At 33.0% G+C, this 19,757-nt stretch overlaps 1 protein-coding gene across 7 annotated transcripts in view; it reads right to left on the minus strand.

Annotated features, from left to right (window-relative positions):
- Window positions 1-19,757, minus strand: part of TBC1D5 (TBC1 domain family member 5) — a 503,965-nt gene that overhangs the window by 230,539 nt on the left and 253,669 nt on the right. For 6 of the 7 annotated variants that reach the window (XM_081072580.1, XM_081072576.1, XM_081072581.1 and 3 more), the window contains one exon: window positions 9,598-9,667. The exons of the other annotated variant lie outside the window; for it this stretch is intronic. In XM_081072580.1, the coding sequence (XP_080928706.1) occupies window positions 9,598-9,667 (70 nt within the window). The remainder of the gene's footprint in view (window positions 1-9,597; window positions 9,668-19,757) is intronic. 7 annotated transcript variants of the gene reach the window in all.

Genomic DNA, 19,757 nt, shown 5'->3' on the forward strand with positions numbered 1-19,757 from the left:
AGTATGTCCACAGTGGTTTGCTTGGTTTGTTTCTTTTTTTCCTCATAGATTTTATATGCAAATAATCCACCATGGACATTCCTTTAATGAAAATCTTTCAGTGTTGAGGTCTTGTTTTCAAACTTTTTAAGGAGCTTGTTGAGGTTTGCAAAACTCTGCTAAACCCCTCACTGTGAATTTTCTTGGGGGTCTTCTTTTGCTTCTCCTGCAGTTTCCTTTTTCTTATCGCTTTTTCAGCGATAAGTTCCTGATCCTGTTTAACAACTCGTTAGTTAGTACCTCAGGAACCAGCACTAGGGGGTTTTCAATGTCATCCCCTTCCACGCCCAGGTTCAAGTTGTTTGCCATCTCAACCACAGCCTTGTTGGTTTTTGCAGCCTCCTCACCCTTGACAAATCCTCTGAAGTCATGGACAAACCTCTCGAGTGTCTTCTTTTAGATGCCATTTATACACTCCTTGGAAACATCGTCCCAACCACAAGCAAGGGTCTTGATGCCGTCACAGATGGTGTAATCCCTCAGGAATGGCATCAGTGTCTTCCTCAGCAACAGCCTGGGCAATGGTCATCCTCAGGCAGTAGGCTTTAAAAACTGCTAAAACTTCTTGCCCTATTGATTAGATCAAAGAGGTGGTTTTTGGAGGGAGAAACACCACTTTAATATTGGGGGAAAATCACCAATAAAAGGAGGATGTACGGGAGCATTATCAATAATAAGCAAAATCTTGAAAGCTATTTTATTCTTCAAATAATACTTCTCCATTTTACTGGCTTAGCAATTTAGGATGGCATCTTGGAAGAGGAACTGGATCATCTGTGACTTTTTATTATTAGTAGTACTAGTAGTAGTAGTAGTTCAAAACAAACATGGTGTACAAAACAACATGATTAGACATTTACACCCCTCACAAAGTGATGACCCCACCATGTCTACGACCCCTCTGACACTGTACATGTATTACAATACCATTGACTATATTCCCTGTGCTGTATTTTACATCCCATGACCATATATTTATATGTATGTATTATGTATATATGTATTTATTTTTTAAATTACAGTTGACATTCAATATTTTATATTAGTTTCCATCCACGACTTCTTATTGCTCCGTAAAACATGGGCAGTGTGTGCTTATTGACATGCTTGAAAGCCCTGGGATTCTCACTGCCCAAGATAACAAAAGGTTTGAATTTGGAGCCTGCAACCTTGCCCCCATGCAACGCTGTTATCCAGTCCTTAAACGCCTTGAAGTCTGTCATTGACCTGGCCTCCTTATGGATGAAAGCCCTTACACAAATCTGTTTTCAGAAAAGAGAGGTTTCATCCATATCGAATATTTACTCTGGCAAGTAATTTTCCTCCACAATCAGCTTATCTAGAGTTTCCAAAAAGTCTTAAGCTACTTTCACAACAGCACTCACAGACACATCACTCACTTTCACATTATGTAATAAGTAACGATTCTTGAATTGTTTAAGCCATCCAGAACTAGCAGTAAATTCAACATCATAGTCAGGTAAGCCTTTTCTTTCAACATCGCTAACAAACTTTCTCCTTTGGCAATGATTGTCATGGTGGTGAGAAAAATGTGCTTCTGTGTCTGGTCTTCAATCCAGGTCATTAGAAATTTCTCCATGTCTGACACAGGCCCTTCTTGAATTTTTGTTGGTTTCACTGCCTTCAATGAAGCAGATCCTGTAACGGCCTCCATCACTTGGTTCTTGTTCTTCCAGATCACAGCTACGGTGGTATGGGACATGCCTGACTGGCAAGCAATAACCATCACTGATTTTCCACCTTTGTCGTCTTTAATCACTTTTAATTTCATTTCCAGGTCAATCACTCAATGTGGCCTCTCATTGGCAACATTAGCAGTACATTTTGTATGCTTAGGGGCCAGGATGAATAAAACAAAATGAGATTAAATCAAGCAAAGAGAAAATGATGCATGGAATGTATGAGGCTGCTGCTGGCATAACATGGCATACTGTTTCACAGTAAACTATGTTTTTAAAATAAATAGAAAGAGTACACTCTAAGTGATGATGATGAGTATTCTAAATACTAAATACATAAACCAGTTACACGGTCACTTATTATCATCTTCCAGTGTTAGGTACTGTACTTAATTGTATGCGCTGCATTTATACGACTGGCAGCACAGTGGGTTTGTTTACACCAAGCATCATCACAACACGTGAGTAGTGTTTTGCGCTACAATGGCTAAGATGTCACTATGCAACAGGAATTTTTCAGCTCTCTGATCATCTTATGGCTGTTACAGGATCTGCTTCATTGAAGGCAGTGAAACCAACAAAAATTCAAGAAGGGCCTGTGTCAGACATGGAGAAATTTCTAATGACCTGGATTGAAGACCAGACACAGAAGCACATTTTTCTCACCACCATGACAATCATTGCCAAAGGAGAAAGTTTGTTAGCGATGTTGAAAGAAAAGGCTTACCTGACTATGATGTTGAATTTACCGCTAGTTCTGGATGGCTTAAACAATTCAAGAATCGTTACTTATTACATAATGTGCAAGTGAGTGATGAGTCTGTGAGTGCTGTTGTGAAGGTAGCTTAAGACTTTTTGGAAACTCTAGATAAGCTGATTGTGGAGGAAAATTACTTATGGGACCACTGTTGTATATGCAGTCCATCGTTGACTGAAACATTGTTATGTGACATGTGAATGTATATGAAAACAAACCAGTTAATTATTTAAAAGGAAGGCAGTAACACATTTCCAGAGCCTTAAGTCATCAATAATTAGTTCAGACAGATTGTGTATTATAAAGAGGCATAGATATTGACCAGTTCCACCATCATAAAGAATAATAAAGTTATTTCAAGATGTATTTATTTATTAATCATTCAAATATGATTTTCATTTCTTCTCTCAAATGTGGCTCTACTATGGAGATAAGAATAAAAGGCAATATTCTGATTTTGGTTTCTTGAAAATGCAAAGGTTATGTATTTTGTGCTCTCTGAAATTATAATTTAATTATAAAGGTTGTGGTGCTCCTTGAGCAAATATGGAAACCAGACGTAATACTTGATAAAGAGATTGTGAGACTAAATGTAAGCATGGCTTTTATAAAAATTCCTCTTTACATAAACTATAGATAACTATAGATATCTGTAGATCTGATCTTTTATAGATAACTACAGATCTGATCCTTAAATATCATTTATTGCCACTTTAGAACTGTATAGAATTTTTAAAATACTCTTCTGAGACAAAAGACAACTCTGTTAGGTGAAAAAGTTGATTAAAATTTAAAGAAAATTTTAGAAAAGAGAGAAAGAAAGGAAAGGTGAAGAAACTAGTATTTGTTACTTACTACATGTTAGGTAATCAAGCGAGCTGTCCTATACATTTGTAGGTACGCTCTCTAAGACTCTATGATATAGGAGCTGTTAACATTACAATTTTACAAACGAGGTTACTAGGATTCAGAGGTTAATTCCCTTGCCTAAGGTCACATAATCAGTAAGCAGTGGAGCTAGGGTGTAAACTTTAGTCTGTTTTATTTCTACCCCTGTGCTTTTCCAAATTGTTTCCCTAAACCATATGTCTATTAAGAACTTAAAGAGTTTGTGACATATAATTATATAGATTCTCAACCAAATACAGGGAGCACATCAAAGTGAGAAAAAACAATGATCTAAGAATCAGGAAAGTAACCCTAATTCTAGGCCTTCCTTTCTCCTTTACTTACTAAGCTATGATGCCCTGGGAAAAAAATAATTAAAATGGAAAGGCCTTAGGAACTTAAGATGACAAGTGGTGATGGAGTGGGATGGGGAATTCAGGCTGGTCTCTATTTTCTTCCATATATGCCATGGACTGAATGTGTTTCCCTGGCCCCCACCCCCCAAATTCGTTTGCTGAATCCTAACACCCAATGTGATCATGTGAGGAGGTAGGGCGTTTGGGAGATTATTAAGTCATGAGGGCAGAGCCCTCATGAATGGTGTTAGTGCCCTTACAAAAGAAGCCCCCAGAGAGCTCTCTCACCTCTTCTGCCACATGAGAACACAGTGAAAAGACTCTGTCTAGGAACCAGGAAGTGGGCTCTCAACAGATACCCAATCTGCCAGCACCTTAATGTTTAAACTTCCCAGCTCCCAGAATTGTTGAGAAATAAATTTCTTTCATTTATAACCTACCCAGTCTCTGGTATTTTGTTATAGCAGTCTGAACGGACTAACACAGTATAACTTTCAGCAAATCAAATGATTCTACAACTTCATATTCTTAAAAATAACAGATTTACAAACTTATACTAAGGGTGTAACCAGAACCCAGATTTCTGAATTTTAAATCCAAAGCATGTTTTTGCCCTATTAGCTCTACTGTAATATTTTGAATCACTGCTTTATTGTTATTTCAAGAGATATGAGGCCCTCTTTCATACAAATGCAAAAAAGGTATTATATCAAAAATAAATGTAAAGGATTTAAGGATGTTTCCTATTTCCTCTCAAATTATATTACATATAAAGAGGATACATGAAAATCTTTGTGGTGCAACTTGAAATCTTATTTTTAAAATTTATATGACTAAAGTAAGTTCAAATTAATATATTTTTCTTATTCAGAAAAAGATTTAACTTTTAGATTTAAAAAGCTAAACCAACTAAACTTAAACAGCTTTGACTCTATGGGGTACAGAACGTATGATATTGAGAAAAAGAGGCAACTTTGGAAGCTCTGGTTGCTGTTAAGAAATACCACCACCTTGTTAGAGCCAAGTGGGTTTTTACATTCTTTCCTTAAAAGAAACAAAATAAAATGCAGAAAGGGAAAATGTTCCCTTTATTTCTTCAATATAAGTTCTTTTGAAATATGAAATACAGTATTTGTTTCAAGGGGAAAATAAGAAGCCAAAAAGTACGAATATTTCTTAATTAAAAAATACAATGTGTTGTTTTATAAGTATTCAAGATCTCTATAAATGTTTCAAGTCTCAAGTCACCTTCTTATACCAGTTGTAGGCTTTACTAATTCAAAAGACATACATAAGTATTTTGCAATCCTTCTGCATTCAACTACCATTGTTTTTAAATTCAACACCAGGATTTATAACTAAATTATTATAGTCTTCGTTTATTGGCTCGGACTTGTAACTGAACCACCATTCGTTGTTATTATTTTGAACTGTGTCTCATAGAGTCAACACTTCATTTACAAGGTCTGATTTGAAAAGTATCCATTGTCAAAATCTAGAAGACAGTACATCTTTCCTAATAGTACATTTTGGGAAAATATACTAAAAAACAGTACCACGTGCAATTACAATTTAAGAATAATTAGAGCAGGCTAGATGATTTACTAGTGTATATACAGAATCTAGAAAATCAACCAATGGGTTTTAACATGGATTTACGGCTATATAAATACAACCTAATGAAACAAAAATGAAGTTATTTTCTATATTGGGAATTATGACATTATACTTAAAGCATTACATTGACTCAAAAACCATATAGACTTCCTATGAACTTTTAGAGAAAGTTATAACTTGATCAATAAAGATATTTAGAAACTTAGGGTAAAAAAAGGAAAATTTAAAAATGTTCACCTTCAATTTATTTCATAGGTCACTGTTTTACCATCTAATAAGATAATTAAAAACATGCAAGCAGCTGGTACTACAGCTAAACAGATTAATGTAATAGTCTGTAGTCATATGTGCTGGCAAGGGGCTCGCCTCTTTGGAGAGGAGAAGGTCAGCTGCCCTTGGGAACAAGGGGTGGGGGTGGTAGTGAGACAATATTCTTTCTACCATGTGGCCTTGTGCGACAGTCACTTAGTTAAACATATATTGTAAACTGCTAATTGGCAAACTACTTTTCTTTCATACCCAACAAGGGGTCTCTCAGTTTTAATGGTTAGATATGAAATAGAGAAAGCTCATACAATCTGACAGAAAACATTAAAATTAGTCTCTAAAAAACTTACTATATAATGCATAAACCAATAATATCTTCTCAATTCTTATTCATTTGCCATTTTAACACATCACCTGCAAATTAGTTAGGAGTATACGATCAAATTTTAACAAAAAGTTCCAAAGCAAGATGTAGTCTATTACCCAGGCACCATATATGATAATCATACTGGTTGGTGCCTTAGGAGTTAAGTGAAGCTGTACTCTATCTTGAATCAATGCAGCAAAAACCACAAAAGACACAAATCCAAAGTAAAACCTCCTAGCCTATGAAAAACAAATCTATGAGCATTAGCCTAACAAAGCTATAGTTAGGGTCCATCGATTTTAAATTTCATAATTTATTTGTCAAAATTCCAAAACCCATCTCTGAACTTACACTAATAGTAAAACATCTTCCTTTTATCTTTACTATGTGTACAATTTTGTTATACAAAGGCAATGTAGAATATTGTCTCAGAGATTGAGAATTTCGAGCCTCAGGTTAAGCTTGTTCTTAGTTCTCTCTGCTAACAGATAAAAGTCATTTTCCTGTAAGACACATTTTTAAATCTTTCTTTTGGTGTCTCTATATTAGAGAACTGTAAGAAAAAAATTCTACGCTACCAAAAAGTTAACGAGGATGACAAGGGCGATGACATCAACTGGAAGACAAAAGCAGCTAATATTCATTCCAGCATTTACCATGTGACATTATCCCATTAGCTCCTCACAAGTGTGTTTTATTATGGCCATTTTAGAGGGAGGAAAGTGACGGGAAACCTTGTCCAAAGTCTCCAGAGTATTTGGAGTCAGGATTTGAACCGACTCACTATGTTTAGGTATTATTAACAAACAAAAAAACAAAATAACAACAAAAAAACAGACTATACCCTTTTGAAACTGAAAATCTCAGATCACAATAATACACATAATGGAAAGATATACACTTAGGTGGCTAATTCAAGACTGAATTTAAAAGTTAATAAAACCTCAGCATATGCTATAAAAAGATGCATACACACCTGTTGGAGGGTTAAATAAAGACTAAAGCCACAAAGCTGACCATTTACAGTAGGTAAGCACCAAGAATAATAATATGCCATGTCTCTGCATTTAGATTTTCAAAAGGCTTTTTCTTATAAGTTTTATCTAATTCGTCTTTATAATAGTTGTGAGAAGGAAGCAGTTTAGACATTATAATGTCCATTTTACAGATGACACACTAAAGCCTATCATTATCCCGGATACAAGTATATGAGCGAGAGCATGTTCATAGTAGGCTGCCAGCTAGAACTGGCACTGTGCAGGAATGTCAGGATTTCTGAAGCAGTTTAAATAATACAAAGGCAGAATTGTTAGGATGGTTGAGGGTAGGAATATTCACGTTTTACCAAAAACCTATTTCTAGTTAGTTAAAAAGAGCTATGATGGCAAGAGAAAAATAATTTTTATTTTCAAAAGTTATTTTACTGACAATTCTGTTGTCATTTTAGTGTAATTCTGCAACAATTCCTAGATTTTATCAGTTAACCTTAATATGAAAATATACCCCAGAGCTATGCTTCTATGAATTCTGCATTTAACCCAAGTGTCAAATTCACAGTAAGCTCATTATATTGTAAGAGATATTGCCTACCGAGTAGAAAAATATTCATTTTACACCTTAAATACTATAATACTATTTAATAACAGCACTGACCTGCCAACTATTAAAAGCTTGTTTTTATATACTGTTCTACCTGAGCTTTTTATCTTGCCTTTTTAATCACAACAATAAATTAATATCCTAACATTACAACACTGACAGGCATTGATTAAAAATATATTAGTTAACAACATTAGTATTTATTGTGCAAAGCTGCATTAGTAGTTCATTTTCAAAATACAATTATCATTCAATAATACTAAGATATATCAATCTTAAAACTATTCAAGAAGAAAATAAACTATAAGATAATACTGTGAATTCACATTAAAACATTTCTCTTAACTTTATATTATATCCATTATTTACCATAATTAGCTAAACTACAAATGTAATTGTAAAATATAATTCACCAACGAAATTTATACACATAATAGATTTTCCTTCCTTTGAAATACATCTTTATTATCTTTTTGTCTTGGTTATTTATTGTATTTATATCTAATAATGATATTACCACCAAAGATTTCACATAAATTACATATTAATATTCCTCAGTTACATGCCAAATCATGAATATTTACTAAACTATCTTTTATATTCGCCTTTTTTTGGTGTGATCAGCTGTAACATGTTCAGATGTAGGATTCTACCTATTATTTAACATGTCAAATTCAAAGTTTATATCATACTTCAGCAATAAAAGAAGGATTTGGAGAATTCCAACCTTTATCAGGTACAGTGAAAATATAAGGGCAACATATAAGCTTTACTGCTGTGATAATACCTCTAGAACACCATGGGAAGGAACATAAGCCTTTTGTAGTATCTGTGACACTTGAACGACTGATTATTTATACAGACCCCAACTGGTATAAAATAAAGATGTCAAGTGTTTCAATTACCATCTCATTTCTAGAATTCATAAACAAATTGTAAAAACTTTCACATTTAACACATTCTTATTAAATGCTTCCTGTATACGAGGCCTTACTCTAGATGTTAAAAAGCTTGCCTGGGATCTGAACAAACAAATGACACAGTTCCAATTGGGAATACGAATATGTATTCAAATAAAAATATAAAGATTCTGAGCATAAATTCCATGTTTATTATAAAAGGAGTGACAGCTTAATATTCAAATGCGTTTCCAAGTGTACAGTGGTTCTTGCATATATTTTCTAGTGTTATTACACAAGTATCAGAACCAGTTAACCATAAGGACACTGTATTCCACTCAAGTATTTCTTTAGGAATCTGCATTGCTATCTATAATGCCAAAATGTATTATTGAATCTGTACGTTTTTTCCCCTAGAAGAAAACCTAGTATCTTATATCATTTTGGTTCAGCTTATACGTTTTCAAATATTACTGGAAATACTTTAATCTTTCTTCTTCCTAGGTTTCTCTGTTATGAAGGTACAAAGTCTATGAACACTTATTCAAGCAAATTCAAGTTATAATGAGAATATTAACAAAAGACTAGATAAGATACATGTTTTCTTAACTAATGTATCCTTTTTTTAAAAATCACTAATTGAGACATAACTGCCCTGTTCCCTGAAGAGCCAAATGGGATATTAACAAACAGCACTTAATGTAACCACAGATTACATTTTATACTCTCTTAGATGTGCATAAACAGTACTCTTCATTTTAGCAGGAAACTTAAACAAAAGGAAACCTTTAGCACTATAACAAATATACTAGAAAAACAAAAATGGATTTTAATGAAGCTTAATACTACATGTACATTCATTCTAATTATCCTACTATAGGTTAACAACAGGTATTTACAAAAAGTCCATTTATTCAAGAACTTAGAATGTTATTTTCCATTACTCAATAAGTCTGCAGAGCAATTGTGTATCACAATAATTTTTACATTTGTCATATTTTTAAAGTACAGGTTGCAGCTCCTTACTACTCTAAAATTAGAATCCTGTAAGATTAGGTATTTTGTACATTATTTTATAATATTATTTATCTTTGTATTCATCACCTACCTATAGGAATTAAAAGTCCCATCAGAATCTAAAGTAGAACTTGTTCTTCTTCCATTTTTATTTGAATCTCCTGGAAAAAAAATTTAAAAACACTGAAATAATGGAGATTATAAAACTGAATAGTTCAGTTGAAAAGCTACTGTGTGACAACTCTAAGCAGTATATTGAGTCAAAAAGCAAATATCCCCTTTTACCTCTCCAAAATGTCTTTTGTAATCAGAGCCCTTTAAGCCAAAAATGTATTTTGACGCTAAAATACAGCCCAGCACCACTGCTCCTAATTTGGATAGGAATACTACCGAAGTAATTGCTAACAGGAACAAATGAAGTACAGTACAGACATTTTCTTGTTATGAATCACAGACAAATCAAAATTTATAAATCATGTAATCATACACTAATGTTTATAAACAGAGGGCAACTTTTTGTTAGTGACCGAGTCACCCATCTTGACCACTGGTACAGTCAAAGGAGGCAGGCAAAGAGCAGACCCAGAATGCTTTCCAGAACCCTGTTCTCCACTATCTAGGAATCTGTTAAGCAGAGAGGTAAAAGAGAAAGCAGACTTAGGAGGTAGAGATGAAGAATGCATTCTAGTGAGCTTTGAATACACTTTAATATTCTTTCTAAACCTCTAGGTTTTAACTTTGGTCAAAAGTTTAAAATAAATGAAAGAAAAAAAATCAAAAAAAAAATCAAAAGGTATTTCTGCCGCACTAGGAAATACCAAACATTAAAAACACATTTACATTCAAGAAACTGGCATCTTTATAAAAATCAGATTTAGAACAAATTCATACCTATCAGTTTAAAGATTATAGAATCCAAATAAACTTGTTAAAGAAGTTAAAAAATGCTTACCAATGTCACAATATAAAATATATATTCTCATTGACAGAAATCTAATTTTAATAGTTTAAATTTTAAAATATATACTTCAAAGTATAGTTTTTATGAAACCATAGTGTACTACTATAAAACATATCATTTATTCTTAGAAACAAATTATAAAAACTAGAATCTGATTACATTTTACATTCCTAATTCCTGTAATGTACTTGCAAACATCAGGCTATATTCATTTTTATGAAATTTAAAGTTCAATAATTGGATGATATATCCAATTTTAATTTATACTTTTAATCCTCTTTGAACAAACTGAGGTGACATCAGAGATCATCACAGTGGTCCTGGTTAAGTCAAATAGTAATTAAAGAGCTTTCACTTTAAAGATGAGATTATTTTTAATTATTGAGTGTAGTACTTAAGGTACCATACTTATATAATTATGCTACTCATTAAATGGTTATTGAAAGCTGAAATGTAATTTTAATGACAGCTACCTATTTTTCTTTGCACATTTTATAGTTGACAGATTAGTCAAGAATGTTAGTTCTCTTCAAAATCTTTGCAGCTGCACCTAAGTATTTAGAAGGATGAGAACTGGGTTGAGCTCACTTACTGAACTTTAAACTCTATGCTTTTTTCAAAATGCACTTTCAGTTTTGTTAAATTAAACAAAAAACCTAAAACAGATTACAGAATTTGAAAATGTTGACAATTATTATAGAAGAAAATAATCCCCAAACACTTAAACGTTTAAAATCAATCTAGCTGGGTATATTTTGTTAATTCTTTGAAAACATGGGTACCATAAGATTATTCTCTCAACATACTTCATTTTCTTTTTAAAAAATTAATGGTATTACATAAATTTAAAAAATTAAAGAAAATTAGACTCTGTCTTGATAAATGAAAATTTCCTACAACACATGTTATTTAACAGCTTGCAGACATTTCCTGTGAAACACTCCATAATCAGCACAGAATAAGCACTATATCATATATTAAAAACATGAACCTTCTTTCCCATTAAAACTAAAGAGTATGATTTTATGTATTTAACCATAAAATCTCATCAATGGACTATTTCTTGCCGTCTGCTGATATTATCAGATCAGATACAAAATCCTTCAAATAATTTAGAGACTTAGTGTTTTTAAACACTAGGTTTTATCATCTTAATGTATTACAAAAGTGTTCTTCATTTTATACCTGTTTTGAAATGCATATATCACATTAAATGTAATCTTCAAAGGATGGTAAAAAAGAAAAAAAAGCAGTTTTTCTTTCTCAAAAACATACCAAATAAGGTGTACAACTATTTTTCTAAACAATATTTGAGAAAAGATTTCATAGTTTGCTATATGAGGAAAAGGCTATAAAGTTTTGAAGCGGGAAAAACTGCTTTGTTCCTTCAATCCTCTAGTTGAAATTAATTATAGCAAATGTTTATGAAAACATCTGCTCCTTACAGTTATAAATTCTTAATTTTAATATGGACGATTGCAGACTTTTATTTGGGAATGAACTGTCTGACAATTAATTGAAAGTCCTACAAAAAAGAAACAAACAACAGAATTTTTAATTCTGGGAAATTGTATATAGAGACTCTCATTTGTGTGAAATATTTGGAGGGGCTTAAAACTGGTAACTAGGAAAAATCAAAGACAAACAGAAAGGCTCATCTTTCATTTGTAAGCTGTTATACAATAAAAACATATCTGTAACACAAGAAACAACAAATAAGAATTAAAAACAAGTATTATTTTACTATCAATCTGATTTGGAGGTAAGTATAATACATTAAGTATTAATTTTGTCAGGAATTTTAATAGGCCTAATATCAATAATCATGGGAAGGTATGTGTAGTGTTCCCCAAAAATAACAACAGAGGGTGCAAGAGAGTTTAATATGATGTTTTTGGTTACTATTCTGATTCTTGAACTAAGTTAGGCAGCAGTAACTGTACGAAGGATACACAGGTAGTTTTCAGAACTAACTTTCTTGCTCTCGCTCTCGCTCTCTCACATTAATCTCACACAAAGACCTCTGAATGATCAAACACAAATACTTAAATGTGTTTTAAGACAACACACTTCCTTTCATTTGCTTGAAAAGTAATTTAATAGAGCACAGTTTTTAAATACCATTGTGATTTTAAATGCATTCAGTATTTAATGTCAACTAACCAATCAAAAAATCTGGTTATATTTATTGAGCAAATTTTAAATAAATGCATAAATTATATACAATATATAACGTATACATCATGTTATACATAGTGTAGCATTGTTCAACATATATTTATAGAGAGTTCATCAATTACTTGTGACTATTACAGTTTGAAATTTACTTAACACATTCATTTCTCATTAGTTGGTAAGTTTGTAAAACGAGTTCATAATATTCACAATTAAAATAAGCTGACTGATTTGAAAAAAAACACTTGTAGTTATGTTTTATATGAGGATACAAAGAGCATAGTATTTTCCACTAATATACATGTATCTAACTTATTTAGCCAATCATATGTGTAATGGTAGCTTAAATTTCAAAACAAGAAAATCAAATTGTGGACTCCTTTTTAGCTTTTACTGCAGTAATGTTTAAGGGCATTTATAGTATCTATCTGTGCACTGTTGAAATCTCACTAAACAAAGGTGTATAATAGATTTCTATAGTGCATATTATGAACAAACATCTGCCTCATGAAGGGAGAACCAGAGATTTTTAAGCTGGGTTAAGTTAAAAAGGACTAGAATAAGCACATGTACTAAACTGTGCCTTCAGTTTACATGGAAAAAACATCAAGTTTTAAGATCACATTACACTAGGTATGAATTCTGAAAAGTATTACATAATAAAAAAAGCGTTTATTTCTGAATTGATGAGAAATATCACCAAGTGTATGTGATGAATATTTAATAATAAGAGGGGGAAAATATTTGGTTCAAACTTACTGAAAACAAAGCTATGGGTAACCACATTTTAGTTGTGAAAGGATAAGACGGCATAAATTTTAGTGTGAAGACCTAAAACCTTTTCTGCCTTTTAAACGAACCAGCTAGCATTACTACTGATATGTTTCAGTTACATTTAAAATCCCATTTAAAGTAATGATTCAAAAAAACCTACGAATTAAGTATATGCATACGTTGACAGGCAGTGAAGGCAAAGCATAATGACTCAGCATCATCTGTGATGACAGTAGCCACACTAAGGATATCATCTCATTTCAGGAATCAGGTAACCAACAGTTTCTCTAGGCTAATGATTTATGCTAAAATCCAGGACGACACATTAGGTCTGAGAGCCAGTGCTTATAATATAGAAAATTTGTGCATTTAGTAATTTTCCTTCCTTCCTTTCCTCCCTCCTTCCCTCCTGCCCTCCCTCCCTCCCTTCCTCCCTCCTTCATTCCTTTAAATTAAGGAATATTGGGGAATAGTGTGCTTTTCCAGGACCTTCAATGAGTTGTCCTTCAATCTTAGTTGCAGAGGGCACAACCCACCATCTCATGCGAGAATTGAATTGGCAACCTTGTTGAGAGCTCGCACTCTAACCAACTGAGCCGTCCGGCCACACTTTAGTAATTTTCCATTTTCTCTATTGTTGTTAATTTATCTACAATCTAACGATTTAATGGCTATATTTGGTTCTCTATGTAATATTTTCAAATTATTTTTTTGAATAATGAAAACTCAAGATGTAAAACAGAAATACACAGGAACTATTTTAAATAAATAAAATTTCAAGTGGATAATTTTAATTTAAGAAGATAAAATAAGATTTAATTCTATTAAATCATTAATAGAATTCTTTTAAAAAGAAAGCAAAATGACATCAACAGAGTGGTGGAGTATACAACTCCAAATTTTCATCCTCTCACAGAAACACTGAAAACAACTTCAAAACAACTCTGGAAAACAGTCAAAAATTTATAAAAGGACAAATAAACCATGAATAGAGAAAAGCAGCTTGAAAGCCTTGTGGCATTTTTACTTGCCCTTACCCTATCCTCTGCCCAGTGCAGCAGCAGTCTCAATAAGAAAAGCCAATTTCCAGTGTGGGAGCCTAGTACTTGGGGTTCCAGAGGGAGAACAGACCATGTTTGCAAATTATTGTGCAAATGTTTTCTAACTTGAAGGACTGACACACTCTGCTCATCTCTTTTCATCTAACTCAACAAAAGAGGTGGGCATTGCTTTTGAACCCACTGCAAGTCAAATTTAAAACCAGCAGATGCAAAAGACTGGGGCAAAAAGATTATAACTGAACATAAAATAGACCACCTAAGGCCTGGGAGCAAGTGCTAGTGAGAATTTACTTGGGAAATTAGGATACTCAAAAGCACCCAGGTATTCGAGGGGGAAGTAGAAGGCATGCACATGCCCAGGGCAAGGTGCATGATCAGAAAGAAACAGAGGCTCTTAAGCTCCATCTTAAGCTGATCACTAGAATGAGTGCAAGCCTGGCTAACTGATGAAACACTATCATGACACAGAGCCAATCTGCAAAGACAAACAGACGTTTAGTTTTTGGTTGGCTTTTGCTGTTGTTGTTTGCCACTGGCATTCGAGAAAACCTATTAAAACACTAGCTGATCACAAACTAAGAAATAAAGACTTCAGTGATTACATATGTTAAGGAATAAGTATTTGCAAAAATAGTTCAGGAGAATCACTAGACACAAGGACAAAAGAATATAAAAATTAGCAAACCCCGGTGAAGGGGAGAATCTGATATCCAGAGTTACAAAATTACACTATTAAAATGTCCAGGTGTCAAGAACAACAACAACAAAAATCACAAAAGATACAGAAAAAACAGGAAGCATAGATCATCAGAGGAACAAAAATAAATTGACAGAAACTATCCCTGAAGAATCTAGAGATTAGGTTTACTAGACCAAGATTTTAAAGTAGCTTTTTTAAATGATGCTCAAAGAGCAAAATGAAAACATGGATAAAGAAGAAAAGGAAATCAGGTAAACAATGAATGCACAAAATAAGAATATCAATAGAGATAAAAATAATAAAAGGAAATGGTTTCTGGAGCTGAAAAATACAATAAGTGAAATAAAAAAAATTCACTAGAGGGGTTGTACAATAAGTGTGATCAAGCAGAAGACAAAAAAAAACCTGAGTGCTACCAACTCTGCATATTACTCTAAAGTGCCCAGTGTCATGTACTGATTGGTGGGGGGGAAGGGTGTGCATTGGAGATGATGAGCAGAACACTGCTTTTGGCCTATGTGGTCCACCTATGTGTCCACCTGGGCTTCAAAAGCACCTAACTACAAAAAAGTTGCATAATGCTAATGCTGTAATTTAGACAATTACAAAATACATTTACACTAAGTAGATACACAACAAAATATATTTTGAGAACAGCTTCCTCAGAAATTAATGTTTTGACAAAGAATACCTGAAAATTATTTCTTTAAGCTTGGAGAAAGACTATTAAGGCCAAGTATAATTACTACATAATTTGCCCTTTGCTGTATTTTTTTCTTACTAAAAATACAAATAAAACGATTTGGTTTAAACTTTGAATGACATTTTTAAAGTTTTGCTTAAAACACTTAGAAACGATTTAGAAAGTCTTAGAAATGTTTTAATGAAACACCCCCCCTACCCCCACACCCACACACAGACACAACAGCATTTCAAAGAAAATCTAATTGATATTTAGGAAATTCTAACCCTGACATTACACTATCTATTCAGGGCCTAAATAAATATACACAACAAAAGCTATATAATTTACTAAATAAAATAGAGTGTATCTGGTATTAAAATCCTATTTCATTCTCTATAAATCTTTCAAATAGTAACTGTAAAATTTTTATATTAATTATTCTTTTTCTTCAATGTATAAAAACAGTAGTATCTTTTTCTACAAACTAGATGCCTTTGGGCACTTCAATTTTCACTATTCATTATAATCAGAGCTAGATTCTTTAAGATTGGTTTATCATCTAGTAGACAAGACCTCATAAAATGTAAAGACACCCATTAACCCCAAGTACTTAGATAGTTAATGTTAAATATCTCCCTTTTAGTTATGGAAAATAAAATGGAAACTATTTAAAGGATGGAAATTACCATCCATGAACCAAGTTAAGTAATCCTATTTGTGTCTTTTAAATGATAGCTAACTGAACAATTTCTTGTATCAAAAATCTATGTAAAAAGCATAAAAAGCATTTTAACTATAAAATCCTAAAGCCCAGATGAAGAATTAAGGTATTCTCAAACATATCTTTAATCTTACAATTTACTATACTAAATCACATTAAATATGGTAATCTAAAATCTTAAAATACAATACCAAAAATTTTTAATGCTTACCATTTCCTTCAAATAAATTTTTTAAAAAATATTTTCATTGATCCATAAAAATACCTTATTTTGTGAATTTTTGTTATGACATTAAAGAATTGTACTGAAATCTGATTTTCAAAGAAAAATTCTAAAACCATAAATTGATTTCCATTTACCATTTTATGATAAAATATAATTATTAGTAGAGATAACTTTTTAAATCTGATAATGACTAAAAATATGTAAAAAAAAATGACTTCCATTAAACTTGCTAGGATATGTGTAATATACAAAATTTAACTGTCCTTTCAGAGTATAAAAAAATAATTCAAAGTAATTATGAGACCTAATTAATAGATGCATTTAATTCACACTTGTACTCATGCACCTGAATCACATGATAGCTTTTCTACTTTTCTTATTCTTTCGACAATCATGTGTTGAGCACCTCCTATATTTTAGCACTGGTGATACAATGGTTGTAAACAAAAGCTCAAAACCTGTCCCAGACATCCTTAATTTTCTTGAAAATTTTAGCAGAAGAGAAGGACAGTCTAAGTGATGTACAATGGCAACTTTGATGAATTTTTAAGTTACATAACCTACATCACATACCTACTTCACAACCTACAATCACATAGCAGAGAGAAGAGGTCACTAACCAAAGAAAGAATGAAGAGCACTCCACTAGGGATCAGCATGTGCCAAGACTTTGTGAACCTCATGTTAAGGATTTTGGTCAAGATGAACAGGAAGCCAGTGAAAGAAATGCTTTAAGGAGAAGTGGAACATGATAAGGTTTGCAGCTTTTAAAAGACAACTTGAATTTCAGCAATGAAGCAATTTGAGGTGGGTGTAGGGAGAAAAAGAGTGCATGTAGAGAGACTAGATAAGAAGCTCTTGTATTCCAAGGCAAAAAATGATGATAGAATACACATATTGATGATACTATTATCAAACCATCTATATGATGGCCATTTACTATTTTGAAGCTTGTTTATATTACTTATAAAGAATCTACTATGTGACGTGCCAGGCACTGTTCTAGTACCTGGAAATACCATAGTGAACAAAACAGAATGAAGTTGGTGGAAGTGGAAGGGGTAGAGTCAGGGGAGAAAACACAAGAAAAGAAATTCATAATAGCTAAGTTCAGATACCTGTAAGATCTATAAAGAAAATAGAGCAGAATAATGTGACAATCCGTGACTAGGGGAGGGTGCTCTCTGCAGGGAGAAATAATATCTGATTTGTGATTCTAATAACAAGAAAAAATTAGCCATTTAAACATCTATGGCAAAGGGCCTAACATGCAAAGGACCTAGAGCAGAAGCAGGCTTTCAGAGAAAAAAAAAAAAAAAGTAAAATAAAATAAAGACCAAGATGGCTAGAAGGCTAAAAGTGGAGTAGTACAAGATGAGGTCTGTGGGACAAAGAGGGGGCATAGAACTTGGGGTTTTATAGGGTTTTATACAAATTTTTATAAAATTTGTATTTTATATGTAATGAAAAGCCACTGTAAAGTTACAAAATAATGAAAAAGATGACCAACTTCATATTTGGAAAAGATTATTCTAGCTATGTGAAGACTAGATTGAAGAGGGCAAGAGGGGAAGTAAGACAGAAGCTAAAGATCAGTTAGGATCTGGTTCATAGGATAGCCTGATAAAATGAGAAGAGACAATTGAATACTTAATTCTGAGATAGTCTAAGTGAGGACTTGAAATTTGAACTCCTTTGAAATTATTTTCATAGCAGAAAAGTAATAATTGTTTTCCTAATACGTTATTTTCATATACAATAATTTTCTTAACTTCATTGTTAATTTAATTTATTTTTATAAACTGCTTTCTACCTAGATCAGAAATTAATTAGGTTTCTAATTAAGACTAACACCTGAATCACAAAGAAATAAACAGAAGAAACAGTAAAATAGGGCATTATGGATGACTAGGAGGATTTCAAGTCCCATCTAACATGGAGCATCACTGTACGCCTGTCTCTCCCACTGATTAAAACTAAAAACTCAGGGAAAAGTACAAAAAGCAACTTCTTGAGGACTCTAAAAAGTAAATAATAGCAAGCACATTGGACAACATATGTAGTAATGAGTTTTCTCAGTTTTTTTCTTCATCTCCCAGCTTTGAGCTCATGCTATATCTGACTGAGAACTAAACTGCAGGAATAAAGAGGAAAAACTCAAATCCCATTTTTCTGAGACTGAGAAAAAGAGTCCTCTTTTCCTTTTTTCACTTCCAACCTTGCAACAAGGCCAGACCTAATTGCAAAACTTCATTGCCACCCACTGGGTGGGTGGTAGTAGTAATGTGGGCATGTAAAACCTTGGGGAATAAAGCTATCCTTTGGATAGAAAAAGTGGAAAAGGGGCCCCTGTTGTGTGAAAACTGAGAGGGAAATTGCCATTATTTTCTTCTTTTTCTTTCATCCCTTTGCCACAACAGTGACCCCATTCATGTGAAACCATATGATAGAATGAGAGGTAAAAGCTCTGGTAGAACAAGCCAGAGTGTGGGGTTAGCCTGGAAAAGAAAACACTGCACAAGGGGATTCTATACTTCTGTATAGAAACTGACACAAACCCCAGGTTCACCCCTAAGCTATACATAAGTACGCTGAAAATATACCCAAAGGAACACAGCAAACACTTTGAGAAGTAAGTAAAGTACCACCATAGTCCCCAGACTACCCCCTAAGGCTCACAGGTAAGGTACAGATTCAAATGGCATAAAAAGGACATTGAAAATTGAACTGATACTGGAACAATTACCCACAGAAGGCAAAGCTGAATTGGTAGTCTGAACTTAACTGGGTTGACTGAGAAAAGGAAGGGAGAAAGGAAAAGGGGAAAGGAAAGGAGAAAGCATTTCTCTAGAAGATTTAACAGAATCTAGATTTTCAAAACAAAATATTCAAAATGTTCAGGATACAATCCAAAATATCTTGATGTACCAAGAACCAGGAAAATCTTG

The sequence above is a fragment of the Rhinolophus hipposideros genome (genome assembly GCF_964194185.1).
Source record: "Rhinolophus hipposideros genome assembly, chromosome: 14".
Lineage (NCBI taxonomy): Eukaryota > Metazoa > Chordata > Mammalia > Chiroptera > Rhinolophidae > Rhinolophus > Rhinolophus hipposideros.